General features: G+C 42.7%; 1 protein-coding gene across 1 annotated transcript in view; it reads left to right on the top strand.

Moving 5' to 3' along the window:
- Window positions 1-3,925: 3,925 nt before the first annotated feature.
- bcl11bb (BAF chromatin remodeling complex subunit BCL11B b) overlaps window positions 3,926-26,808 on the top strand; it is a 36,505-nt gene continuing 13,622 nt past the window's right edge. The window contains exons 1-2 of the mRNA XM_044107223.1: window positions 3,926-4,755; window positions 14,182-14,553. Coding sequence (XP_043963158.1) covers window positions 4,692-4,755; window positions 14,182-14,553 — 436 coding nt within the window. The 5' untranslated portion in view covers window positions 3,926-4,691. The remainder of the gene's footprint in view (window positions 4,756-14,181; window positions 14,554-26,808) is intronic.

Raw genomic sequence — 26,808 nt, 5'->3', positions numbered from 1 at the left:
ATGTCTGGTTGGTTCGCCCTCACCATTTTGTCTGTCTGGATCTGGAAGTCCCACAGGATCTTAGCTCGGTCATTCTCCACTACCTTGGGGTGTTTCCCACTTTGATCTTGGGGTTCCAGTCCATATTCTGCACAGATGTTTCTGTACACTATGCCTGCCACTTGGTTGTGTCGTTCCATGTATTCTTTCCCTGCCAGTACCTTGCACCCTGCTGTTATGTGTTGGACTGTCTCAGGGGCCTCCTTGCACAACCTACACCTTGGGTCTTGTCTGGTGTGGTAGATCTGGGCCTCAATTGCTCTGGTGTTTAGGGCCTGTTCCTGACCATGATGAGGGCCTCTCATATATATATATATATATATATATATATATATATATATACATGCATATATATATATATATATACATGCATATATATATATATATATATATATATATATATATATATATATATATATATATATATATATATATATAGAAAGAGAGAGAGAGAGAGAGAGAGAGACAGACTGCATACAATCTGTCTATTTTTAGGACCCCCCCCCCCCCCAACGAATGTCTCACTTTTTTTTATGTTTCATTTTATTTTGGAGCGACATAAAAAATGGAAAGGATAGTGACCCAGAATCAAAAGCTGATATGAGCGGGACCGGTCTTTTTTTTTTTTTTTTTTAAGAGAACGCGTCCCCGAACACGTTTCATCGACCCCGACATGAATAATTAGTGCCTGAAATCGTCTTGTGTGCCGGAGATCTTCAGCTTTTAGCTGGAGGAAAGCAGAACGGAAGTCCTTGCTTCTTCATCTTCTTCTTCGTCGGACAAGAACTTCCATTTGGGCGCCGGCGGCGTGGCTGTTGGCCCCGCGGCGTGTTGAGGTTAACTCGTACTGAACGGTGACACTTGCCACGGCGGATGCATGTCTCGTCGGAGGCAACACTTTGGACTTAAAACCTTTCCTGTGTCCACAACCGAGGAATGTTATGTGGCCCTCTGCAACCCAACTTAAACTGCCTTTGCCCCGAGCCTGCGGATACAAGCTATAATGGTAGCATTGATGTATTATTGAGAAACCCATGGGTGAGGATCACAGGCAAGACGACATGGTAAGGGAGAGCGTGTGAACTCTGGGTAATGTCTTCCTTCATGTATCCGGCTGATGTTACTCTGCTGCCCCCTTTGTTACACCACTATTACTTTCGTGTAGTGTCACGTCTGAATTTTGGGGCCACGCGCTGGCCGGCCTGTGAAAACCCCAACTATTGTCGCCGTTGTGTTTCTGCACGTGGCAATGTGCCGAGGTTACATCTCCTTGAGCCAGAGCCGAGATGACATTTCATTTATATAAATAATTACTGTCCTGAAAGTCCCACAGGCCAGCCCCGAAGCAATCAAACTTCTAATGCTCTTAAAATTGCCCACCATGTTTTATTAATAGCAGCGTCGTAAAAGAAAAAGAAGAAGAAAAAAAAGCGTATCGCCATGGCTGCACACTTCTCTCCACCGATTCAGGGAAAAATATATTGTCAACTTTGAACGGCCATAAGAGGCTTTCAAAAAAATTATATATGCATTTATTTTTGCTCAACAATTGTATTTCAACCAAATTATAGCTTAAGCACACGTTTGAATTGCATTGTAACATTGTAAGGTTCAGAGAAATTTAAAAAAAAAAAAAGAAAAAAAGCTAGGCTACAGTGTCTGAAAGGCACTTACCTGTGCATATATACGCTGAATACAATGAAGCGTTCAGTGACTAAATGATTGTCCATTAGAGTCGCCAACCAGCTCTAAGTGGACCTGATCCGCTCTGGATTCTACACAGCGGTAAAAATAAAATAAATTCAAAACCCTTCAACTTCTCCACATCTTGTCACGCAGCAACAATATTTCAGGTGATGGACCAACACAATGTAGCTGTAATTATTATGTGACAAGTGGGGCAGGGGGAGGGGGATCCTACCTTTATTACAAAAATTTGAAAAGTGTGGTGTACATTTGTTTCTGGTTCCTCTTTCCCCCCACGAATCAACATTTTGTAGAACCCCCTTGATTTAAATTACAGATGCAGTTTTCTTTTTGTCAAATGTACTATTTCTGACAGCTTTGCACATGAAATGTTCGCCTGTTTTTAAAATCTTACGAATACAGGCGCCCTAAAGTCTTTTTAAGGTCTGATCAACGTCACCTCAGCATGACAGTGCCACCGCCATGTCTCGCCAAAAGTTTTTTCAGGGTAATGTGCAGTGCTGATTTGCTTAACATCCATAGTGTTTTTCATGTCTAGGCTACAAAAATAAGTTTTTTGAGGTCATCTGATCAGAGCAACTTCTAGAACTTAAAAGGGCAGGTCAGTAGGACGATTCAAGAGGTTGGATTCAGGGACATCGAACCGGGGACACGAAGACTCCAAAGACTGGAGTTTGAATCGTTTGGTATGGGTGAAATGCCATGTGTTGGCTGTTGTGTTGTACTAATTTTGATTAATACAACACAACAGTGTTAGTCAATACAGTTGAATAATTCCCATCTGCTACACGCTACACTCCTCGTTTGTTCCCTCTCTAACAAATCTCTGGGTTTCATTTACACACACACACACACACACACACACAAGATTAGTCTGTTTAACAGTTCATTTTTATGTGGGAATATTAAAGTAAAATGACCTGAAAACACCTATATATATATATATATATATATATATATATATATATATATATATATATATATATATATATATATATATATATATAGATAGATAGATAGATAGATAGATAGATAGATAGATAGATAGATAGATAGATAGATAGATAGATAGATAGATAGATAGATAGATAGATAAATATCTATATGTATATATTCTAAGTTTTGTATTGTTTTATGTGAAACAATAAAACAAAAGGATGCATCTCTTTCCCTCGCACTCCCTCCGTTCCGCGCTACTTCGCGATGATCCGTCACATAAAATGCCAAATAAAATTTAAGCTAACAAGATGTGGAAAAGATTAAGGAGCCTGAAAACTTTCGCAAAGCGCCGGGCTAAACTGAGAAAGCTGTTTTTTGTTGTTGTTATTGTTGTTGTTTTTTTTAAAAAAGTGCCACCTCCTGATTAGGTCTGCTCTGCCTCCCTACTGTGCCAACAGAGGGTACTGTTGCCTTAAAACTACCCTGACAACGGACCCGCAGCATGCCGCGCGCACCCCCCACCCCCCTCTTATCTCTCTCTTCTTACACAATGCGTGGAAATATATGCTTTACATTTACACTGATTACTCACTCGAGCCTTATCTAGTATTAATAACACTTAAAGAACTGCGCGCGATAAAAGTATATAAGACTAGTTAGATGTCTGACCTGATAGGCTGAGAGATCACGAGAGCGCGAGCTCTAATCTTTGTGTTTATGTGAAATTTCTGGTGACATTTCATGAGGAGAAATAAATTGTAGCCAATGCTAACAAGGGGGTACGTGAGGGGTTGGGGGCACGCGCCCCTTTTCTTTATATAAACTGATGATAAATACAAAGGTGAGACGGTTTGTTTCTTTGCTGGTAACGTGACGCTGCTCCAGAAAGCCCAGACAGGCATGAGAACCGTCTGTGAAGTGAGTAACCGCTGATGACTTCTCGGAGCTGATGGAGGAGCCCCGGGGAGCCGCTGGGTTGTCCGCGCGTTTTCGTCCAGCGAACTGTCTGGGGCGCGAGGCGGCACACGAGCGCACTTGAACTTGAGTCCCGAGCACCGGGCCACGTGCGCGTACGCGGGCAGGCAGAGCATCTTTCATCGCGTGAGTCGACTCGAAGTAGCCTCGAACACCATAGGAAACTGGGAAACATTGAACCTCGTCTTGTTGGAAGAAAAGGAGGAGGTGACACGTCTGCCCGCCTGGTCTCTCTCTCTCTCTCTCTCTCTCTCTCACTCTCTCGTATGTGTGTGTGTGTGTGTCTGTCTGTGTGTGTATGTGTCTCTCAATCAGCGAGGCTAGTGCCGCCGGAGCCAAGAGTTGCCGTTCCGCGCACCAATGCCAAAACGCACAGGAGGAGTCAGTGCCAAAGGGTCATTTAGCGCACCACTGCTGAGATGGAAGGACTGTAGGGAGCACACAGAGTCAACAGCTGCTATTTGGCCCCCACAGATACGGCGATCATAGGCTTTTAAGAGAAAAATCTTTAAAGAATAATAATAATAAAATAAAAAAGGGGCGATTTTCTATCAGCACGGTCGCTGCAGAGGTTGGGAAGTCCAGGATTTTTCTCCCCCTTTTCTTTTTTTCTTTTTCAATCAGCAAACAAACGCCACACTTCTCCCAACCTGCTTTCAGCGATCCATCGCAACAACAACAAAAAAAGAGAGAAAGAAAGAAAGAAAGAAAAAAGAAAGCCCCGCTTTGGCTTCCTCCCCGACTACCCGATCCAGGTGTTGCTTCCACGGCAGGACACCGGCGCGGATCTTCCGACTTTCAGCCCTGCTGCTCCGGCTCCTTAACGCGCATCAAAAGTTTACACCTTGAGAGACTGTCGACGGGCTAGCGATAAGAGCGCGCGATCGGAGGGAGTGCGGAGGAGAGAGAGAGAGCGAGAGGGAGAGAGAAAGAAAGAGAGAGCGAGAGAGAGAGAGCTGCTCACCGACACCACGGTTCAAGCCGACTCCAAGTGCCGTTCACCGGGCGATGCCAGAGTAAATGCCGGGGCAATGTCCCGCCGCAAGCAGGTGAACCCGCAGCACTTATCGTTGACGCACAGGGAGACGGTCCAAGGTGAGTTCATGTTCTTCTAATGTCGATCTATACTAAATAATAATTACAGCATTATTTATCGCTTACTTTTTTTTTTAATCACTCCTGGTTTATTCTGTTTTTCTTTAAATATATATTTACAAGAATGAAGTATTTTACCGTAAACATATGGTATTGTTATAATTCTAATTCGCATATGCGGTGTTTTATTTATCTAAAGTTGGGATATTACGCAGCATATGTGAAATAAATGACAAGGGGGAAGACATTGCTTTGATAAACACGGTATGTTTCCGCTTTTCTTTTCTCTCTTTTTTTTTTACTTGCAACAACGACAACAACAAAAAAAGTGAAATAAGCGTTATATTCCAAAAATCATTACATTTTCACACCTCCTCAGGTAGGCTATATACAGTGAGGGCGTCTGTTTTGAGTTGGAAAGCATGCGCGCACATGTGTTCAGCGTTTCGTCACAACGCGCATTTTCCCACTGCACTTTTCTCATATTTTCCCATTTTTGTTATTCGTCGTTCCTCGCATTTTGTCTTCCTCGATTCGTTTACGCTTGTAAATTGGCGCAAAATTTCCATTTCTTTTCCTCCTCCGGAAGCTTAAAGGCCCTATTATTATTATTGCTACAACTACCTCGCTGCAAGGTGAATAAAGTAAAAATGTATGCGTTAAAAACGTGAGTTATCTTTGCAAAATTCCTTTGTGCAGAACAAACAAACAAAAAAAGAAGCACATTTATTGTGATAATAACAACAATGTAGATTTAAAAAAAAAAATTTGTCTCGATTTAATGCTTTCCAAAACTGCGATCAGATAACTTTTATAACGGGGGCGGGGAGGGGGCCCTGCCGATAAAAAAAAAATAAAATAAAATAAGTCGCGAAATCCAATTATATCAATCTAACCTTCATCTCCCTGGGTTTGGCGTGCGCCTAAATCCAATTTCAAAGGGGCTCCCTAATCTGGGTAATTTATTGCACAAACTTCATGATGTAATCTCTGGCCCCGGATCTGTTCTGTGCTGAAAAGTGTGAGGTGGATTTCGGCTCATCGTTTATTTGCTCCTTCCACTTTGGCTCCGGAGTTTCCTCGTTTGATGTTGTCCATAAAATATGCAAGAGGACGTTTTGAACCAACACACCGGCCTTAAAGGGCTCAAAAAAATCCATTTTGTAGATTGTAATCTGGCAGTTTATTCGATCTTAAATCTCTCTAAAAACGTGTAAGCTGACTGAATGCGTGTGTGTGTGTGTGTGTGTGTGTGTGTGTGTGTGTCCAGCATTTGCCTGCAAAGAAATAACACAAACACTTGGCAACAACTTAGAATAGTTTTGCTTTTAATGAACTTAGTCCATTTTTTTAATCAACTCTTGAACATCCTGAACCTTTTTTTTTGTCTGTGTGTGTGTGTGTGTGTGTGTGTGTGTGTTTGTGTTTTTTTTTTGGCACGTTTCCTATAGTAATTACAGAAAAGCCTTCAGGCTTCACCTGCCTCACAGTCAGTGCATTCCTGTCCTACTCAATGTAGATAATTGCACTGACAATTAGTTGTCACACATTGCCTTTTAACGGCCTTTTTGAAGCAACATGCATGTGTTCTCAGGATTTGTTTAAAACAATAAAAAATAAAAAAATACTAATAATAACAATAACGCAGATACGTGCTTAAAACTTCCAGCAGTCACTCACGCAGCAGCAGCAGCAGGAACAGGAGCGGCTCTTGGACATGTTACTTAATGCACAGACGCTCAGCTTAGCGTGTAGCTGCTGAAGTGCAAGTCTGAATAAAATGATCAGAGTCGGATGCTGACAGGCCGGGCAATTTGGAGGATCTAAATGTCGTCCTACCTGTTCTTTTACTTGATGTTTGCTGAACAGTGCCCTCAGGCATTGACCTCAGATGTATAGGTGTAAGGTTAAGGAGGGACTAAAGCGTAAAGCTATTTCACTCTTTCCTTCTTTTTTTTTGTAGTTGTTTTTATTCTTATTTATTTATTTTTTTTTTGTAGATTCTGTAAAACGCTCGAAGCCAAAGAAAGAGAATTGTTCTGCAAAAGAAAAGGCGTGCACGTTTCAGCGTCGACGGACCAGATTAGATTCAGTAAGGGGCTCTCAAACTGGAGCGAAGCGAAAGCGCCAATGCGCCTTATCGTTCTGCAGCTGGTGGCAGCATTATGCTGCGGGTTGTTTGATGGGAGGGCCTGCAGACGACCACCTGAGGAGCGTGGGCGAAAACTGAACTGTGTCTTCCTAAAGAGAGCGATTTCAACCACACTGTGTGTGTAAAAAAAAACAAAAAAACAAAAGTAAAACATAAAAAACAAAGACACGTCAGTTGTCCTCTTCGTCGCCTGCCGGGACAGGTAACTGTGTGCGCGTGCGTGCGTGTGTGTCTTTATGTGAGCATAATGTAAAGTTTCTGCCAGCATATGTCAGCCGCACGTCAGATTCAGGGAGAACGGCATGTAACCGAACGCCGCTTCATGCTCCTCTGCCGGCGGCGGCCCATAGGGTCACACACTCTGTTTCTGAACACAGAAACCTGAATATCAGCATATTTCTGGACGAGCTTGTCAATGGAGGACTGTGCCTGTATGTGCATGTGTGTGTGTGTGTGTGTTTGGAAACTACACTCTCCCTGCCACACATGTAGAGACACTCAAATGCAGAAAATGCACAGAATGTACAAGTATGCAAAACACACACACACACGCCAATTCAGCATTTAGTGTGAATCTGCACAAGTTACGCTCAGATTGCATGACCACATGCAAAGTGTGTGGCTTTACTGCCTAAAACAAATCACATGTAAGAAGCTGCTCTGCTAGAAGGCTCAATAAGCCAACATTCAGCTTCCAGTTAATTCTTTGTTTTGTGATCACACTCAGAGGTCAAAGGTGTTGCGTTTGTGACAAACCGAGAGCTCTACAGCAGCTCTGATGAATTCCTGTGAAAATCATGAAGTGCAGTTTCTTTTTTTTTGTTGTTGTTGGTTTTTTTTTCACTGCTCAGACCCCCATCCTTTCCAGACCCTCCTCCCGCCCCTCCACAGTGATGTTTTGCAGCGTACCATCACCAGAGCGGGATCCATCCCACGGAAATGCCTCGTGATAACTGTTTACTCTCCGAATTGGCATGCTACTCGCAAAACAGTCAGTGTTTTCGTCTTTATCCGTGCCATATGTGCCGTCAAAACGACCGGGGGGGGGGAGAGAAACCCACCGTATACGCGCTCTCACCCCCCCACCACCACTACCTCTCACTCACTCACTCCACCCCACGGCAAATATTCACACAAACGTTGCGGTTGACGGGATGATAATCTCGCAGGAGATGGCTGAGCGATTTACGATTTTTGTCCTTCTTTCAATAATTGAAACATTACAGAATGCGTTCGGTGAGTTTTGCAATGCAGTGACACCCCTCCACCCCTCAAATTACACAAATTTGCCAAAATTTGATTTATGCACCTCGAAGCGTCATACCTCATAGGTCATAAGGCAATTTCAGTGACAAGTCACAGTCAGCAGCAGGGCTTTAATTTGCTCACACTCAGGCTGATAATCCAAGATTTACGATAAAGGAATGGGACTGCTACAGATTAAATGCTGATAAGATAATTAAACACACGCTCACTCACACACGCACACACACGCACACCAAAGCAGGCCTGGCCTTACACAATGTTGCAGTGTTGCAGCTCTGCTTGGCAAATCATAGATGAGAAAAATAAAAATAAAAAAAAGAGGATGGGCGAAGCGGGGCCCCGTTCATCGTTTGAATTTTTGATTGCAACCATCTGCAATGTTGCTGGTGTCATTTGTTTTCAATGGCAGAGTGAATCTTACCCCCCCGCCCCCCCCCCACACACACACTCTCTCTCCCCGGTGGGGTTTAGCTCCTGAGATTGAGCGTGTTTTTTAAGCTGCGCGGTTGGAGAAACAGAGGCAGGTTAAAACCTATTGAATTCAGTCGACTTGTCATCCGAGCGCCTGAGGGTTAGGATAGATTATTAGGAAGTCTGACTAATAATCAGAAGTTTGTGTTGAAATGCTAAAAAGAAACAAAAAAAAAAAACGGTCAAGATCTAAACCCTGGCAAACGTTTAAATGCTTGATGCTTCCTGTTGGAGGATTTTTTATTATTTATTATTATTATTATTATTTTTTTTTTAGCAAATTCAGATTTGATTCATGCAAAAAAAAAAAAGATTTTTGAAAAGTTTTTTTTTTTTTTTTTTTTTTTTTAATTCACTCCTGATGTAAACTCATTATTTAGAGAGTTTCAGGAGATTACAGGAGCAGTTAGAGTCACAATCTGCTTCAGTCATCTTCAACCAAATAATCGTAAAGAAGTTCTGACAAAAGTTTGAAGATTTTATTATTTCACTATTTAGAAAGATCAAACCACTTACTTGCCTTTTTACGATAACTAGACCCTTAATAGGTGTTTGGTTGCACTTTTTTTTTATCATAAATTTATTTATTTATTTATTTATTTATTTATTTATTTATTTATTTATTGCTGAAAGAGGCCCATTGTCTTCAGCAGTGTTTCCCATCTGGTACACATTGTGCAGCAGCAGCAGCAGCAGCAGCAGCAGCAGCAGCAGACTGACTGACTGACTGACTGACTGACTGACTGACTGACTGACTGACTCTCCCCTCATCAAGCTGATAGGGGGTGCTCTAAGGCTGCCTGACTTAACCCACACTTGATAAGGCGGAGTAACAGGAGTGTCACCGGGGTGAAGATTCAGCTCCGTGTGTGTGAAGAAGAGCAAAAAAAAAGAAAATGAAGTAAAAAGAAAACAGAGCGAGCTAGAAAAAAACAAAACAAAGTATGTGTGGTATTGTGTTAGACAGCTGGCTTTCATTGCTATCATAACGCCTTCCCTTGCGATGGCATGTTTGACAGAGCGTCAGCTGTGCTCCTTTACCTATCAAGCACGTTCCTCTCTCATGCAGGGGGAATTAGACGCTGTCTGTCACCCTGGTGCCATATTAGTATGTTTTTTTTCCCCTCTCTCCTTTATATGTGTTTCCATTTCAACATTTTCCCAGATTTTTTTTTTAGCCCCTCCTGTACGCATTCCTTCTTTGTTTCCTTCTAGCATACACATTTCCCCCTTTTTTTTCTCTCCTTCTCCTCCCTCCCTCTCGCAGGTGAGCCTGAGGAAAGACGAGCAAGCGGGCGTGGTTGTGAGAAGGTGTCCGAGTTTCGTTCCAGTGGCATAGATTCGGTGCCAGCTCCTAGTAATTCACCGCCTTCTGCCCTCAGGCCGCGTTACTCAACCGTAGGTTTAGCAAAACAGGCCTCGTTAGGTTTGTCTCTCAAGTCGAGACGCGGTGGTTCGGTTTGCAGGGCGACTGTCAGCTCATCCACTCGTTTTGTTGTCTCGTTTTCATCACCCCTGCCCCCTCTTTGCCACCTATCCTGTTTGTCTCCTGTGCATGCAGGGGTGGCCCAAACGTTGAGCCGGGCCCTGGTCAGAAATGGGTTCAAGAGCCCTCTTTGCTCGCCGTGCGTTTGGAAAAGTGTTTTAGGAATAAACTGATGAATCCTCCACATTGGACTGCAATCATGTGGGTCGGTTTGCAGGATTCGCCAGAAAAGGAGGCCTTAAGAGAAGGTTTATTGAAATTGTAGAGATTTGGATCGGCTTCATTTCCTCCCGCCGTCGTATCTTGTGTTTATTGTTTCAGTACAGGCTCAGTGGAGCAGGGAAGAGTGGCGAGGTTTGGATTTGTGTAAAAATTCTCACTTATTTATTCGCAGGAGCCAGAGCAGCTGTGTTAACATATGACGGGTCTGCTCCCCAAAACGTCACTTTGTTTTATATGTACAACAGCTTGTTAGCACTTCTGAAACTTATATTAATTCAGGTAAAAATGTTAAAAATCGGAGTGAATTTTTAAAGTTGCCTTATTCTTCACCAACCCGACTACAAGCAACACAAAAAGTGGTGCATTTCCAACATTTTGGGTTTCAGGGGACTCTCGGGGGCCCCCTGCTGCTTCAGAGGTCCTAAGCAGGGATTTGTTTTTGCTTATGCCTCGGGCCGGCTCAGTGTGAGGTTCCACTTGCTCGCACGGCGCGTATCGCCTTAACACGGCCCGAGCGTCGCTTCGTCTGAATTACGGCTACAAGCTGTGAACTGTGGGTAGATGTGTGTTTGTTTTTCCTCCGTTGCCGTCAAAGAATATGAGATGGAAATTATTTGGCAGGAGTCCAGGAAGCCATCGCCATCTAGAGAAAGATATTTGGCGTCGGTCCATGCTTGGAGCGACTGGAGATGACTAGAATGTGCCGATGCAGGTGTGTGTGTGTGTGTGCTTACGTGGGTGGATGGGTGATTGGGCCCAGAGAGGAGGAGGAGGAGTTATTTATCTGAACAGAAATAAGGGAAATGATGAAATTGGATAAAAAAAAATTAAAAAAAGATCAGAGGTTAACAGAGACGATTGGGAGGTTTAGAGAAACGGTTTGAGATGAGCAATAAGGACGACAGCTGCACACACATTCTTTACTATTTTCTCTCTTTTTTTTTTCTTTTTTTCCGACGTCGCGTACGGTGGCTGTGTGTCACCGAATGGCCGGAAACACAGTTTTTGATTCGAGGAACAAAGCAAACGGGGCGCAACAATTAAAAGGGGACAAGGATGGGGAGACAACAACAGTCACAAGAGCGGAAGAAACAGCTGCTTATCATTTCGCCCCTTTACCAGCTCAGAACTTTTGTCATTTCGTCGCCTGATGTTTTTCAGGTCCAAAAAAACAGAGCCATCTGCCACCGAACGTTTCACACATACTCAACGTCCGCTTGCTGCTTTGCTTTGACAACAGATAATTTAAAGTCATTTTCGTTCTTCTGCATGAACAATGAGCAAAAAGGAAATGTAGTTATAAGGCTCTGACAAATGCTGCGCATTAGCAGAAAGCCTTTCGCTGTTTGTGATTTAATCTGTCACAAGCCAACTAACCCAAACAGGGAGCAGAGCCAAACAAAATGGCGACGTTTTCCAAAATTACTTCAAGTCTTCACTTCAGGGAAAACCACGGGTGGATTCTTCACCAACGTTTCACCCAGATGTTGCCATTTCATTCATTCCTACTTCCATTTTTTTAAGCTCAAACAAACCATTTCCAAGCCTCAACTAGTACTCGTTGTCCTTAAACTGCTTTCTACTTCTTCTTACTACTTAAGTGTTTTCATCAATTATGCAACTAAACAGCCACAAAACAGTTCAAAGCTCTTGGATTTCCATTTAAATGCCCAATTCTCCCAACAAACTAGAAAAATTGCAACGCTTTTTAAAAAAAAATTAACCTTCTTCTTTTCCTTTCCTTTTTTAAAAAAAAATTTATATTATACCCCACAGAGTGATACTTCTGTGTGACTAAAAACAAATCTTATCTTTGAACAGGAAGTTGCTCTTAGTTCTTTCGGTTTGATCGGGGGTCACAATCTGTCAGATGGAGATTTGATAAGAGTAACCTGACCCAAATTCAGATAGAGTAAAAGAAAAAAAAAAAAAAAAAAAAACCTCAACGTGGAGTATACATTAAGAAAGTGATAAAGCATCAAAGTGAACATGAGATTTCAGCATTTTTACAATCTCTGTAAGTCACAAAAACTAAATTCATCCGTCACTGTTTAAGACAGTAACAAAATGGTTTGTTTACAGGTACGAAATGGAAGTAGGAAGGAGCTGAATGGCAATTCTTCTGTTCACACCCACGCTGTGTCGTTTAGCCACACACAAATTCCTAAAATCACTGGACATCCGTTGCGTTTTCAAACGCTTGTATTTTCTCCGCTGCGCCGTTTTGGGCCTTCAAAACTTTGAGCGTTTTGTACACGACTTACAGGCCGTTTGGTACCGACCATGCCTCATTTAACCAGAGCCAAAGTATTATTCTATTGTCATATAAATACTTAGCTCCGATAAATAACATGAGGTTCCTCAGAGTTAATTTGGGTTGATCAGGAGCCGTGACTTTTTCAGCAATCAAAGACAAAGCAAAATGAAATTGCCTGTAATGCAAAGTTTTTAGAGCGTAATAACTGCTAACTTAAATTAAATTGAATTATTACAGATGCAGTATAAGTGTATAAATGTGAAATGGTTTGTGCGAACCGGAAGTGCGAAGGGAAAATGGCAACTTATGCGTAAAACGTTTCGGCGGGAATTTGGCACAAACTGGAATCCAAAAACGAACAAGAAAGAGAGGCAAAAGTAAAAAGGAAACAAAAAAATTGCTCTAATTTTTCACCGATCACTCACTGGGTTGTCGTTTGGAGAGGGAGAGAAAGGAAGAGACAAAAGAGAAGGAGATGGATTACTCTCTCTCGCTCTCTTCCTCTCTCTCTCTCTCTCTCCCCCCCAGGCAGCGACGCGTCTCCCTCCCTGATCGCCCGCTCGCCCAGACATCCCTCACCATCTCTGGAGCTTCAGGTTTCCTCTGGGCTCTCCAGAAGAGGACACATTTTCATGGTGGTACATCAGAGTAGTGTGGAGAAATGGAAAAAAACAAAAGTGGAAATTGTCCATGAGGGATTTGTGTTAAGCTGAGGGACGGTGTCTGTGCCATGGGGGCGGCGGGGCAGCGGGAGGAGACAGAGAAGAACGCTGTAATGGTTATTAATGACCGTGTCAGATCTGTGAAGAATGAGATTTACTCTCCTAACAGGACCCCAGGTTTGGCTTAAGGATTTTCAGTCTGTTGAGAATACCGCTTAAACTCACCTGAGTCTTGATCCATTCATGCACACATAAAACAGTTTCTTTACTGTGTTTCTCTTCCTCCCCTCCTCATGTTTCCCACTCTTAATACACACACACACACGCACGCACACGCCAACAGAGGCTTGTGGATGTGGCCTTGGTTACGCTCTGCACTCTGTCGAGCAGGAGCCGAGGCTCCCACGTGGTGGAAGGCAACCATCTTCGCTGTGACAGCTCGGCGCGGCGAAGGGCCCTCACCGGAAACCAAGCCTGCGCCGTTGAGATGAATCGCTTCCTGGCCGCACAAACACAAAACACGAGCGGAACGAGCGCGCACACACACACACACACTCTCGCAGGCGCACACCGACATGTAGAGTAAAGTGTTTTTGGTCCCACCTACGCAGATCTCTCTCAGAGATAAGCGGCGCAGGTGTTTATCTAGGCAAAGTAGTCTTAACAGCGTTCTGCTGTTTCAAGCCCCCGAACGTGACACAGTTTTTTTTTGTTGTTGTTTTTTTTTTAATGTAACGACCACCCTGTGTGGTACAGAGGGATGGTTGTTATCTTGTATTGGTTTCAGGACTGAACCTTGCTGAGTTTTTATTCTCTCTCTCTCTCTTTCTGAGAATGTTTTTCTCACTGACTGAATGTCTGCTTTTATTTTTATTTTTTAAATTGTTTTCCGCGTCTCTTTTTCTCACAGCGGAGGTCAACCATGACTCAGGCGCTCGATCTCCCTCCCCGGAGCCGTCCACCCCTAGTCCTCGGAGGATGGGGCCCGGGGAGCACGACCTCTTGACCTGCGGCCAGTGTCAGACCAACTTCCCCCTCGGCGACATCCTCATTTTCATCGAGCACAAGCGCCGGCTGTGCAGGGGGCCCGGCGGCGGCGGGCCCGGCGCCTTCTCCAAGCCCGGCGAGCCCGGCGGGATCATGGGGGTTCCCGTCTTGCCCCAGGCAAGAGGAGGGTCGCTTCCGGTGGAGGTGGGCGTCCAGGTGACCCCCGGAGGGGAGGAAGACGAGCACAGGAGGCTGACCCCGGCCAAGGGAATCTGCCCCAAACAGGAGAAAGGAGGTACGAAGTGTTAAACTGCTCCCAAAACACACAGCTCTCTCTTTAAAGAAAGCTTTTATTTTGACGTTGGCCTTCAGGAGGGATTAATGTAGCTTGAGATGATTTTCATTTGAGTGACTCAGAGCTGCAGAATTGTGTCTGTTTCATTTTAAGGAGGATATTACCCACACAGCGCCCTCTACAGCTAAGTGTCTGTAGTGAGTGTGTATGCTTGTAGTGAGTACTTCTTAGCATCCTTGGTAAAGATGTGCAAAAGGTCTTGAAATCATTTCACTCTGACGCTGCAGGAGCATAATCTCGCACTAGAAAATAATAATAATAATAGAAAAAAATCAAGCCATTAATTTGAGTACGTTTGTTCACACAGGGAATGTGTTTACTGTTAGTTTTTGCTAATAGGACAGGCCTTTTTTTTTTTTCTTTTACATGTTTCACAACTTTGGAGCACACAGATTGATGAGTTTTTGACCGTTCCTCTTCTTGGCTCACTCCTCAAATTGATTTTTTAGAATTTTTTTTATTTGATTTAGGTCAAATTCAAATGAGATGTCTGTGGCAAATCACTTCTGTGTTGATTCGGATCGTCACCCTGCTGCAAAGACCCAGTGATGATCTGTTGTTTGCTTTCTAGTGCTGTCAATTGCTTTGTTTTTATTCCCCATATGTTAGCATTTTAAAAAGTTCACAAAACCTCCGGGGTTGCTTAATGAGAAAAATGTCCCACCGCATCACAGATCCTCCCCCATACTTAACAGTTGCTTTTCTACATATTTACCGTTTATTTCACACCAAACTTGAAGGATTTCTGATCCATAAGCTCAATCGTAGTCTTACCTAATCAAAGCTCAGAGTTCTAGTTAAACTCCCAGTAGAGTTTAGCAACATCCACATGTTTACATTTGTGATAGTAGGGCTGAAAAGTTTTTGTTGTTGTTGCTAGTATCACTTCCAAACAACTTCTTGGCATCTAAATATAGTTTAATGGTCGTTTTATGGAAACTTTGTGAACTCTGACTGGCACTCACTGAAGATCTTTAACAGGGATCTTTGGTGTTTGGTGTATTTATTTATTTTATTTTTACCTACTTTTCCATCCTGCACACTGTATGTTGTAGATAAACATTGGTTCACGTCAAACCTACAGAAACAGGCCTCTGTGTCACATCATATGTATTCCCCACATCAACAAAAGATCTTAATTGCCAATTAGAAGTTCCTAGATCAACTTGGAAAAGTAAAGTGAAAGTGAAAAATATATTTTATCTACAGACTAAATGATATAGTAGTATATGTTTCTAACTAAGGGTGATGATTTAGAAAAAATAAATAAATCAGTGTGAGATTATACTACTGCAATAAAAGATTTATGTATGTAATTTTTTGAGTGTCAAAAATGTGTGCAAATCTGCACTTATTTTTGGTTACACACACATTAAACATGCCGGTCTTGAAGTTGAAAATCCTTCTAAAACGGGAGAAAACGATGACACAACCAGACCAACGTGGTTTATTTCTTCCCTTTTTGTTTTGTCTTTGCGAGAGCACGTCACTTATCGGAGCGTTTGACAAAAAGAAAAAAAAAAAATCCAGCAGCATTATATGCAGAAGTTAAAGATTAAACACCGTCTGGGTGCGCGTGGGTGAGGGTGAGGAGAAACGGATTAATAAAGCTGCAGGGCCGTTCAGTCGGCTGTTGGAGGGGAGGGGGGGCGAAAGGGAAAACAGCTGGAGGGCTTGGGGGGGAGAGAGGGGGAAAAAAAAAAAACCGGGGGTGTGTGGAAGAATGGTAGCGCCTGCCGACTGCTGGCGCTGTGGGGAAACCAATGCAGAGTTTATCAGAGGAGAGAGTCGCCATCGCACCCAAAGGGCTGGGAAGGCTGTCCAGGATTACACAAGGCTCCGGCAGACTAAGACGTTTCCAGACGGAATTTCACGCACCATTAAACGGCTAACGCAGAAACTGGTCATCGCTGTGTTCCACTGTTGTGTCATGGTCAGATCTGAGGGGTTAAAGCGAAGCTTTCGTGGCTCGTTCTCTGACTAAAGCAGCTCTGTTCAGCTCTTTTGCCGTTGCAGACTTCACACTTCGTCGGTTCCAACTGATGTAGTTGCGATGATGGTGGCTAAAGCGAGAGTCTGTACGAGAATCTCACGTTATGATAATCCTCATTTCAGTACCACAGTATGGTTACTTGAGAACTGTCTTATGTAACACAATCTAAATAGCTTTACTGTAAAAGTTTTCAAAAAGCCACGATGACACCAGCTGCAGGTAAAATGATATAACAGTGATTGTAGCTATGATAATGTTTTCTATACTTAAAAAAAAAATTCTGATGCAAAGATGAATGCAAAGAGAGAATACAACTATAAAATTAAAGTGGATGGTGGTGCTTCTTGTATAAAACAGAGCCAGCCCAAGGCATAATTGAACAAAGCAGCTGATTCAGACCCCTGAACCAAAATGCCGCTCAGAGAAATAGAACTGCCACAGAAATCATGTTTGGAAATTTTGTTTTTATTGTTTTGTTGTTTTTGCCTTACCAGTGATCCATCTTCAGTGGTAATAAAGCGAAACGAAGCTTTTGGGTCTAGACATGCAAAAGCCTGTATGTAAATCAGTGCAGCCAGGCTTTTTGCTAAGAAAAATGTTTTGCTGAAGAGTGTATTTAATCACCTGAAAAGCAGAAGTAAGGTCTGACTATCTAAAATGATCTGGACTGATTTTCTGTAAGGCCAAAACTGACACCAGGATCAATTCTGATCATTTTCTACTCATCCACTCTGAGAGCAACAAGATCATCCTTTGAAGAACTAAAACAGTTTTCTGAACTTGTTCACCAAGTGCTGTTAGTTCATTTTAATTTAGCAAACACGTTTAGCTTTTGTGTGTCTCTATCTACCTTTTCTCTGTAGATGGGTTATGTTACATAAACATTTGAACATGGGCAAAATAGAATATCGCTTGTGCTTTGGTGACTGATGGTAGTTTATTGAGTTAGCATTAGCTTTTTAATTATGCTGTCCGCTAACTGAAAATGTAATATTCTCTATTCAGCCAGCTGACTGGCAATGCCCAGCCTAGTTTTTCTTTCTTGTAGGTGAGGTCAAAGTTTAATTTATTTTATTTGACCTTTATATAGCTATACATGTTGTCTCATCGAGATTCAATGTCTCATTTACCAGAGAACCCTGTTTTGATAAAAATAAATAAAAACAGTACAAACACAGTCAACAATACAGGAAATTAAGAAATTTGACTAAATTAAATAAGCTAATAAATAGGAGCTAAAAACAAGAGCAAGTTTCATAAGAAGATTCCTCTTTTTGTCTTAAAAGAACTGTTATGTGTACCAAATGAGTCAAAGTGGAAACTTCAGATGTTCTTTCAGCCAGTTGGCTGGCAGTTTGCAGCTGGATTTTTAAAAAAATATTTAGATATATATATATTTTTTTGTGAGTGGAGTAATAAAATGTAGTAGTGTTCTTTGAGGCTCCTGAGAGGCAGTGCGCAGCAACAGGTAGACTTGAGACAGCTGTGGTTACTTCAGCACTTTCACCGGCATTTTACTAAAAGGACTTTTAACTACTGGAGCAAAACGAAAGCGCTTATTAGCCAGCGTTGAATCACTGCTGTCATTACTTGAAACAACACATCCATCTCTACGGTTATGCCTGTTCAGAAATAGCTTTTGTTTGGGACATAAAACACCCTGGGAGGATATTGCCTCTTGTGCATTAGCAAAACATTTCACAGAGCTCTTTAGGCTCCGTGCGGCTTTAGATGCAGGCCGAACGACTTTGAGACGAACAAGGAAGCTGGGGAGAAAACCCTTTAGTTTCTGTTTCAGATTTCCAGCAGCCCAAACTGGCTATTTGGGTATTTCAAAAATGCCTTACGGCCATTTCAGAGCTAAACAATTTGTTTATTTTCGAGCCAAACTCAGTAGAGACCCCCTTTTTGTTGTCTGTGCAGCTATCCCGTACATATGCGCGGCGTCTGTGTGTGGCCGGCAGCTGTGTGTGGCCGTCGTCAGTCACTTTGGGAAGTATCTGTAAAAGGAGATCAGAGAAAATATGTGACAGCGAAGGTTTGGACGTCGCTGTCGATTTGCGAGAATGAAAGCGACGCTCCAAACAAAAAAAGAAAAAAAAAAAGAAGTTCTCAAGATTTTCCCTCAGCAGATAATAAAAATATCTGACCGCCGCTCAGTAACAATGTGGCTTTTGTTAATCGTCTCTATTTTTGGGAGGGAGGGGTTTGGAGAGAATTCGATTTGGGAAACTTGAAGAGCTTTCAACGGCTCTGGGAACAAACAAAGACAGGGAGGGGGGAGGAGGGAAAAAAAAAGAGCCAATCAATCATTTTACATTCAATTTTGCCTTTGCAGGACAGTCAGAGGAGGGGAAAAAAAACTAGGCAGCGTTAAAGACTGAGTCAGCCTGAAAGAGCTGCAGCCAGTTAGTCATTCAGACAGAAAGTCTTATCACTAAGAGAACAGGACATGAAAGCACTCCAAGGCCCCCAAATGAAAGCGAGGAGGGGAGCTTTGTTCAACACATTAGATTGCCACTCAAGTCTGTCTCAAGTTTCAAGCAAATTAGATTACATTATTAGGACTAATTAAGTCCAAAGTGTTAGAGGCGCTCACTCGCACTCACTAGCACATCTCCGCGCGCGCAGCCTTCCCCCTGTAAGGAAATATCATAATTTGACTGCATGCGAGCTTTGAGGCACGCCGGGCAGATCCGACCTGCAGAGCAAAGCGGAGGAAGCAGGGAGGTGCACTGAAGAAGGGAGGCGAATTCTGCACGCTAATAACGCAGCACGCGCTTGTGTAGCATGCAAAGCATATGCTTTAACCCCTCTCCTCTTCACCTGGTTGTGTTTTAGAACATCCTGTCTGGCCTCTTTGTCTGTCAGCCCCGCTCGCCTGAACTGCAAAAACATGCTGCAAGGCCAGCAGATTCAACCCCAAAAGGTGCAAAACGCGCCCGCGCGAACACACACACACGCACACGCACGCACACACACACACCTACATGTGCATGCTTTCTTTCTGTTTTTTTTTTGTTTTTTTTTTACACGGTTTGTACGGTAGATGAAAAATGGCCTTCCCCTGCCCTGTTTTTTAATTTTTTTTCTCCCCCCCCTCCTGAGATTCTCCTGCTGATGCATGCACAAAGTGTGTATGGGTGTTTGTGTGTGTGGATTTTGTTGGGAGTCTAGTAATATTTGGATGGATTTTGTTATTTATTTATTTTTTTTGCATGTGAAGAATGATGCGTGTCATAACGCAGGCAGGAGAAGCTGTCGCCAAGGGAGCGTTGACGCACTGAGACGACCCTGGCCCTGCTTTGAACTCCTCCCAGGACTCCTGTCGTAACCCTCCTCCCCACCCCAAATACCTCCCCTGAACGCCACCTCAGAGCACTTTAAGGCACGGGGGCGAAGTGGCATCATGACAACCTTTCTCTCTTCCCGTTCTGTGTCTCTTTCACCACACACAGTTGAATATTTCATGAGATGATGTGAGCAACGGTGACATCCTCCAACATCTCTCTCCGTTTTGCTCTCTGTCCACCTGTGATCTCGCTCGTGTCACTTTTGCTTTACTTTTTTTTTTTTTTTTTTTTTTTGTGACGGGGTGAAAACAAACACCTCGATGTGGTGCAGATGACGGCGTTCAAGCCAGGACCAAAGCGCCACTTGATTTTTGACGATCAAAGGACACCAAAGTGGAGATAAACTTAAGAACGGTCACACTTTGCATGTAGGAAATTTCTGCGGGTGTGAAAGTGCGCGGAAGAGTATTTTAACATGATAAGATCAGTTTGTTAGTTTTTTTTCTCCTCTTTAATGTCTTCAGCTAATGGGCAGGAAGGGATGCTTTTTTTCTCACCTTAAATGAGTCACCATGGTTTCTGGATGAAAACTTGTGGTGCAACCCCTGAAAGTGTCTCAAAAGATGAAGCAACCCTCCTGCACTCAAACGGGTCGAATAAATCTGAAACGTTCAACGACATTCCAGTTTGCTCACCTCTCCGCTTGTATGGACTTGAAGGTGTCCCTTCACCCCACCTCTTCTTCATCCCCTCATTTTTGTATTTATTTTTTTTTATTTTGCCCAACCACCCAATGCTCCTTTAATCACCTGGCTTGCTCTCATTTCCATATTAAATAGGCTTTAATCATGAAAAGCAATCAGGCTTTTGCATATTCATACCTTCGCCTGTTCGCCGGCTTCCCCGTCTCGCTCCAGTGCCAAGCAGCCAGTAATCAGTAGGCAGGCGGCGTAATGCCATAGCCCCGGCCCCATCGCATGAAAACACACACACACACACACACACCGCGTGAGTTCGGAAATAACTTCACATGCTACTTACGTATTATCTCTGCTCCGAGAGAGAGTGAGAGATAGAGGGAAAAGGAGATAAAAAAAAAGAAAAAAAGAAAGATGGCGAGACTGATCCCTGATTTGAGCTGCGAATATTTGTACAGAGGCTCAAGGAAAAGTCGATTTGCATAATGACTTTGTAGTTTTGCATTAATCACATTTGCATATGAAAATGCGTTAATTACTCCTGATGATTTTTTTTTTTTTTTTTTTCAAACTTGCTTCATTTGATGTCCAAGCTCTGGGGTTGTGATTAGGGGTCACATGGTGGGAGATGTGTAAAGTAGTATATGTGCGTGTGTGGGTGCGTGTGGGTGTGTGTGTGTGTGTGTTTGCGTGTTCTTACATGAGTGATCTGAATGCTTGCCAGGGAATTTAGTGTGAGTCTCCTTGCAGGCATGTTCATTTTTTTTTTTAATTCTTGCTTTTGCGAGTTGCAGATTTGCCCCTTATTCCACTGCTTTCTTTTTTTTTTTTTTTTTTTTGGAGGAACTGACATACACTTGCTCCTTCCCCTCCTCCCCCAAATTACACATTCAGTAACATCAACTATCACAGTTGAAGTTTGCTAGTACGTATAACTGAATAATTATTCCAGTTTCAGTTGTTTTCTGGGGGTTTGTGCAGAAATGATTGGTGATGTGTCACCCCGCCGCTCGCATCTGCACACCTACCTGCAGGTAGTTGCAGAATGAACATAAAACATTTTTGTGGTTGGCGAGCTTTTGTCTACCGTTTTTCAGCAATTTAGTGAAAGTGAAAGGAACTGCTCGAGTCCTCCTAAAGTTTGCACATGTGCAACAACAATTAGGCAAATTAAAGGTTGCCGGTTGTTACAAAAATGAAGGTAAAGACATTGAACCTTTTCATCAGATTTCTTTCTTGTATTTATTCTAACTTTTACACACATCTGTCCTTGGACCTATACATATGTGTGTGTGTGTGTGTGTGTGTGTGTGTGCAATTACAATATACGTGTCCCTGCCTGCGAATGGGCCCCTAGCCTTGTTGGCCCATAATACCGCGCCTCAGACAGGACCACCCCAGGGGCCGTCTGACTCTGCTTGTGTCTGTCTGTTCTATAGCAGCAGGGTCAACTGGGTCTGCAAGGGGGCTGCTAAAGTGGCACAGCTGCACACACACACATATATATATAGGTGTATTACCCTGTGAATGCACGGACGTCGATACGCACGGCGATAAGAGGCACACAAACAGAAAACATATGCCTGTGCAAGAATGCATACAATGGCTCTCATCTCCCATTAAGGCCTGCATCTCCCACTAAATACACACACACACACACACACACACGCCCGCACACGCACGCACACATGCAGACCCACTCTCAGCTTAAAGGCTCCCACATGAAGGCATCAAACACTCCACAGCCAGCTTTATGGCACTCATATGGCAGCAGATTTGATATTTTCCTACCACAGCGGGGGAATAAAACTTGCCACTAATTTGGACTGCGAGCGCCACCGCTAACTTTCAGCATGTGCTGACTGACTGTGTCTTCCAGATGTGCGGACTCTTTGCTCCTTAACAGCCTTTTTACTGAAGAGGCTTTAAAGAAAACTCCACGCACCGTCCCTGCTACACATGGCGAGCGACGACGGCGTTCCTGACGCCTTGGCGCAACAACCCTCACCTCTCCACCTCTCCAAAAACACACACACACACACACACACACACACTTTCTTTTGTATTTAGGTTTTGAATGAAGTGTTGACTTAAACTTCATGCTCCTGCTGCCACTGATCGTCAGCCGCCTTGTGTCAGTGGGAATCTGCGAATGTGTTTATGTTCACTGTGTAAATAGCTATAATCAAGATATTTTGACTACGGGACTGTAGTTACAGTATTTGAGCTGCCGGCTTTCTCGCTCTGTCTAGCAGATGTGCTGAGTAATGGAGCGTTTCCTTTCTTAAAAAGAACATACAGTACATGCAGTGAAAGCATGCCTTCAGATGGAGAACCTGCTCAGTTGCATGTCTAGCTTGGCCTACTTTGCTTACCCGCTCTAAACCTTGTGCAGATTACTAGACAACATGCACGGTTCTTGTTCACTATATGACAGTATACGTTTGCTTCTGAGAATAAGTGAGCTACTATTTATAGTAATGAAAAGTAAAGAGTAGGGTGCTTGTTAATCAACTACCTTCTACACTCTTCTTCTTCTTCTTCTTCTTCTTCCCCTCTTTATCTTATTAGTGCTCTGACTTGGGTGGGATTGTGAGAGAAGAGAGGAGACAACATATTTCCTTTTTACAAGCCGTCTCACCACAAGAGATATTGAAAGACTTTCATAGCACATTTACAGTACTCCCCCCTGCCCCACCTCAGTTCATCCACTTGTTGAGTAATTACAATAAAAGAGAACTCTACAAAGACAATTCACGTAATATGAACCAGCTTGAGCCATAGGCGAACTGTCCGCCAGGCCAGCAGGGGGCTCCAGAGAGGACTTTAATTCTCAAACATAATTCATATCAGCAGGTGCTTTTTCATTTTGCGCCTTTGTAGTTTTGGTTGTTTTGTGGGACAGCTTTTTGTGGCTGAATTTAAACTGTTTTATGACGAGACGAGTCACGACGACCACACGTCATTTTGTGTGTCTTATGGGGACGCTTCGGATCCCTTATGGGGACATTTCGTGCCCACTACACAACAGACGACTTCAAGTAATTTTCTTCTTTCTACTCATAGCCTAGTGCTGCAAAAAGAAAAGTGACATGACAAGGTTAACTTCGAGGGTACAAAACAGAGGCATTTGTTGGCAAAATTGCAAAGCAAAGGTATGAAATAGTTGTGATAAATCTTTTTCATTCCTCTGGAAGAAAATTAGTGAAACTGGAAAATAACTGGTTTCTTGTAAAACTTTATTCCAAAGTTTTGCAGTTAAAACTTTGTACTGTTTTACTGTTTAATTGTCTTCAATTAAACAGTACTGGTTCCATTTTGCCCAGGGACCCATTCAATTTTGGCACAGCCCTGTCCACCTTCTGTATTGTTCTGATGCAGGCTTGTCCCAACACCAGGATCTAGAGTCATGTTTTTTTTTAGCTTCATAATACACACACCCCTCACATACTGTGGAAATTAAATAAAGGGGGAGGAAAAGTAGAAAGCAGATGTTTTGGCAATAAAAGGCAGAGGTACTTTCATTTTTAATCTAACGCTAACATTTTTCTTTGTCAGTTACAGAGTCGTTAAATTTGATTTGGTTCAGTTTGCCCATCTATGACTTTATTTTTTCTTTCCACCGAAAGCTCAGACATAAACCAGGACATTTGGAATATCGTCAATACCTCAAATATCGATCAAATACATTTAATTAAACTTTGCCTACACTATTACTTTTAATCACTTAATAAAACCTTTGGGCTGCCAGCAGGAAAAGAACAGAGAACATCAGCAATCCGTTGCTTTCTGGACGGCGGAGGGCCTGCGCTGTCATGTCCGTAGACGGCACTACACACACAGAGAGAAAGAGAGAGGGGTGGAGGTTAAGTGCTGAGGGTTAAGGAGCTCCCCGTATGCTGGAGTAATACATATTTTTCCAGCAAACTCTCTCTCTCTCTATTTTTTTTCATGCTGGTCTTTCCCAGAGCAGATCAGAGTGAGCCAGAAATGAAATAAAGCCCGAGATGTTATCAGAGTGATTGGTGCCAGCGGAGCTTGTCTGGGCCTGTGGTCTGGCTGGGGCAGCACTGGCCCGTACCGAGCGCCTGCATGTGTGCGCGACCGCGTTTATGTGTGTGTGTGTGCGAGCGTGTTTATGTATGTGTGTGTGTGTGTGTGTGTCCTGGAGCGCTCTGGATAGATGAAAGCTTGCTTTAACCATAAGCTATGCAGGAGCCGTGCCAGGAGCAGGAAATGTATCAGCATGATAACAGACAGAAAGAAAGAAAAAGAAAGGGGAAAAAAAAAGAAAAGAAGAAATGAACGAGTGGGTAAAAGGAGGAAGAAACAGAGGGAGAGGCCACAGGGGAGGGCCCGGGGCCAAATTCAGCCACATCATGTCACTTCATAAATATGTGTTGAGAGAAGAATCAATGTTCATGCTTGCATATGAGCGTGCGCGTGGGTGGGTGTGTGTGTGTAGCAATCTGAGGCGATGTGTTGGAGACAAGACGGGAGACCGTTTGACACACCTGGGTATGTTTCAGGACACACTCTGGAGAGAGAACAGAATTCCCCTGGAGACATGACCGTTGCAACGTGAATAATGTTGTGCTGCTGCTGTTCAATAGATCATGAAAAAGACCTCATAAACATACGTGATAAAAAAAAAAAAAAAGAACAACATACTTTCTAAGATTGTCATAACTCTTTTTTTTTTTTTTCCTCACAGACAGAATCAGAGTTTGTTTGTTGGATTTTTGGCGGGCGGAAAAAGTTGTTGAAATTGTTACGTTTGTGCATCTCGCTGGCACTTTTAGCCATAGCAAACTTGCAAATGAAGGTATAAAAGCTGGCAATAAGTGGTTTCTATACATTTATGAATGCTAAAGATCTGGAATTTTTGTTTTTATGAATTTTGTTTTCATAAAAATGAGTGGTTTCCTGTTTTTTCTGCTGTTCGGTGGCAGTTTGTGATGTTGGCTCAAAATGTAATCATTAGATTTATGTTCTTGTGATCTGGTGGTATTTTCAGAGAAGCGCTCGTCAGACTTTTTCTGGCTTCCAGACTGACTGAGCGTCTCTAATTTTCACCTATTAGGATTCATTTGTTTGTGACAGCTATTAGTGTTTCATTGCAACTCATGAAGGGGGAAAAAAAAATGTTTTGCAGGTTGTTTTTATTCGGGTAGCAGTTTTAAACCTAGAATTATCCTCTTTTATGCTTTAGGAACCTAAATGTCCCTAAATGTTGTTGGCTGATGTGGTTATAGATAGAAGAGAGTGGAAGTGAGTGGTTTGGATGTGCTGTACGTACTATGAGTAGGGAAACAGAATCCTCATGTTTTATTATCTGATCAGAGATCAAGAGAAAATTGGCTTGACTCCGATCTTTGGCTGATTGATTGGTGCAACTAAATATATTATTTTCTTTCTTTCTTTCTTTTTTTTAAAAAAAACCCGTTTGGTTTGGATTTAATTTTAGAGAAATATGAAAGGGTTTCCGCTGGGATTATTTATCATTTGTTTTCATTTTTCGTACATTCGCTCAGATGGAAGCAGACATCTACTGTGGATCATTTTGAACTTAGACATGAAAATGTCACTTGCTAAACTTTTGAATAGTCACACCTTGTTTTAAAAACTTTAACAGCTCTACTACACGTTTACATTGAAGGCAGAGGCCTTGATGTAAAATTAAAATCTTATTCCTAGGTAAAAAGACAATTTCTCTCCTTGTCTGAGTTAACACTAATTACATGAGTTGCAAATTACTGTGTAATGCAATACTCCTTGCTCTCCCTCCAGACGATCTGACAAGCGAGAGTGAGAAAAGACCATTTCTTTTCTCATGACATCAGTGTTAATACATTGTTAAAACAAACTCTTAAAAGTGACCCACCCGCAATAAAAGTGATGTTAAAGTCTGCATGCATTTCTTTTGGATAAACAGGAATCCAGAGCCATCCCAGGGTTGTTAACAGGGTTTTGATATTCAGTCTCATTTCCGGTTTTTATTATTCATTAAATTAATAGCAGTAAATAAGTGGGGAGGGGGGAAGAGGTGGAAGCAGCATTGCTTCTCTGATTTGTTCGTTTAGTCTGGGAGTTGTGTCTGAAGTGCAGTGTTTGAGTGAGGAGTCAGGAAAGAGGGGCCAGCTGTCATTTATTTACTGATGAATTTGCTGTTACTTTGTGACTAAAATGTGACTCCAGCAAAGACAGGAGC

The sequence above is a fragment of the Gambusia affinis genome, linkage group LG22 (genome assembly GCF_019740435.1).
Source record: "Gambusia affinis linkage group LG22, SWU_Gaff_1.0, whole genome shotgun sequence".
In the NCBI taxonomy this organism is placed as follows: domain Eukaryota; kingdom Metazoa; phylum Chordata; class Actinopteri; order Cyprinodontiformes; family Poeciliidae; genus Gambusia; species Gambusia affinis.
Note: the sequence above shows the minus strand (reverse complement) of the source record. Positions and strands in the feature narration are given on the sequence as shown.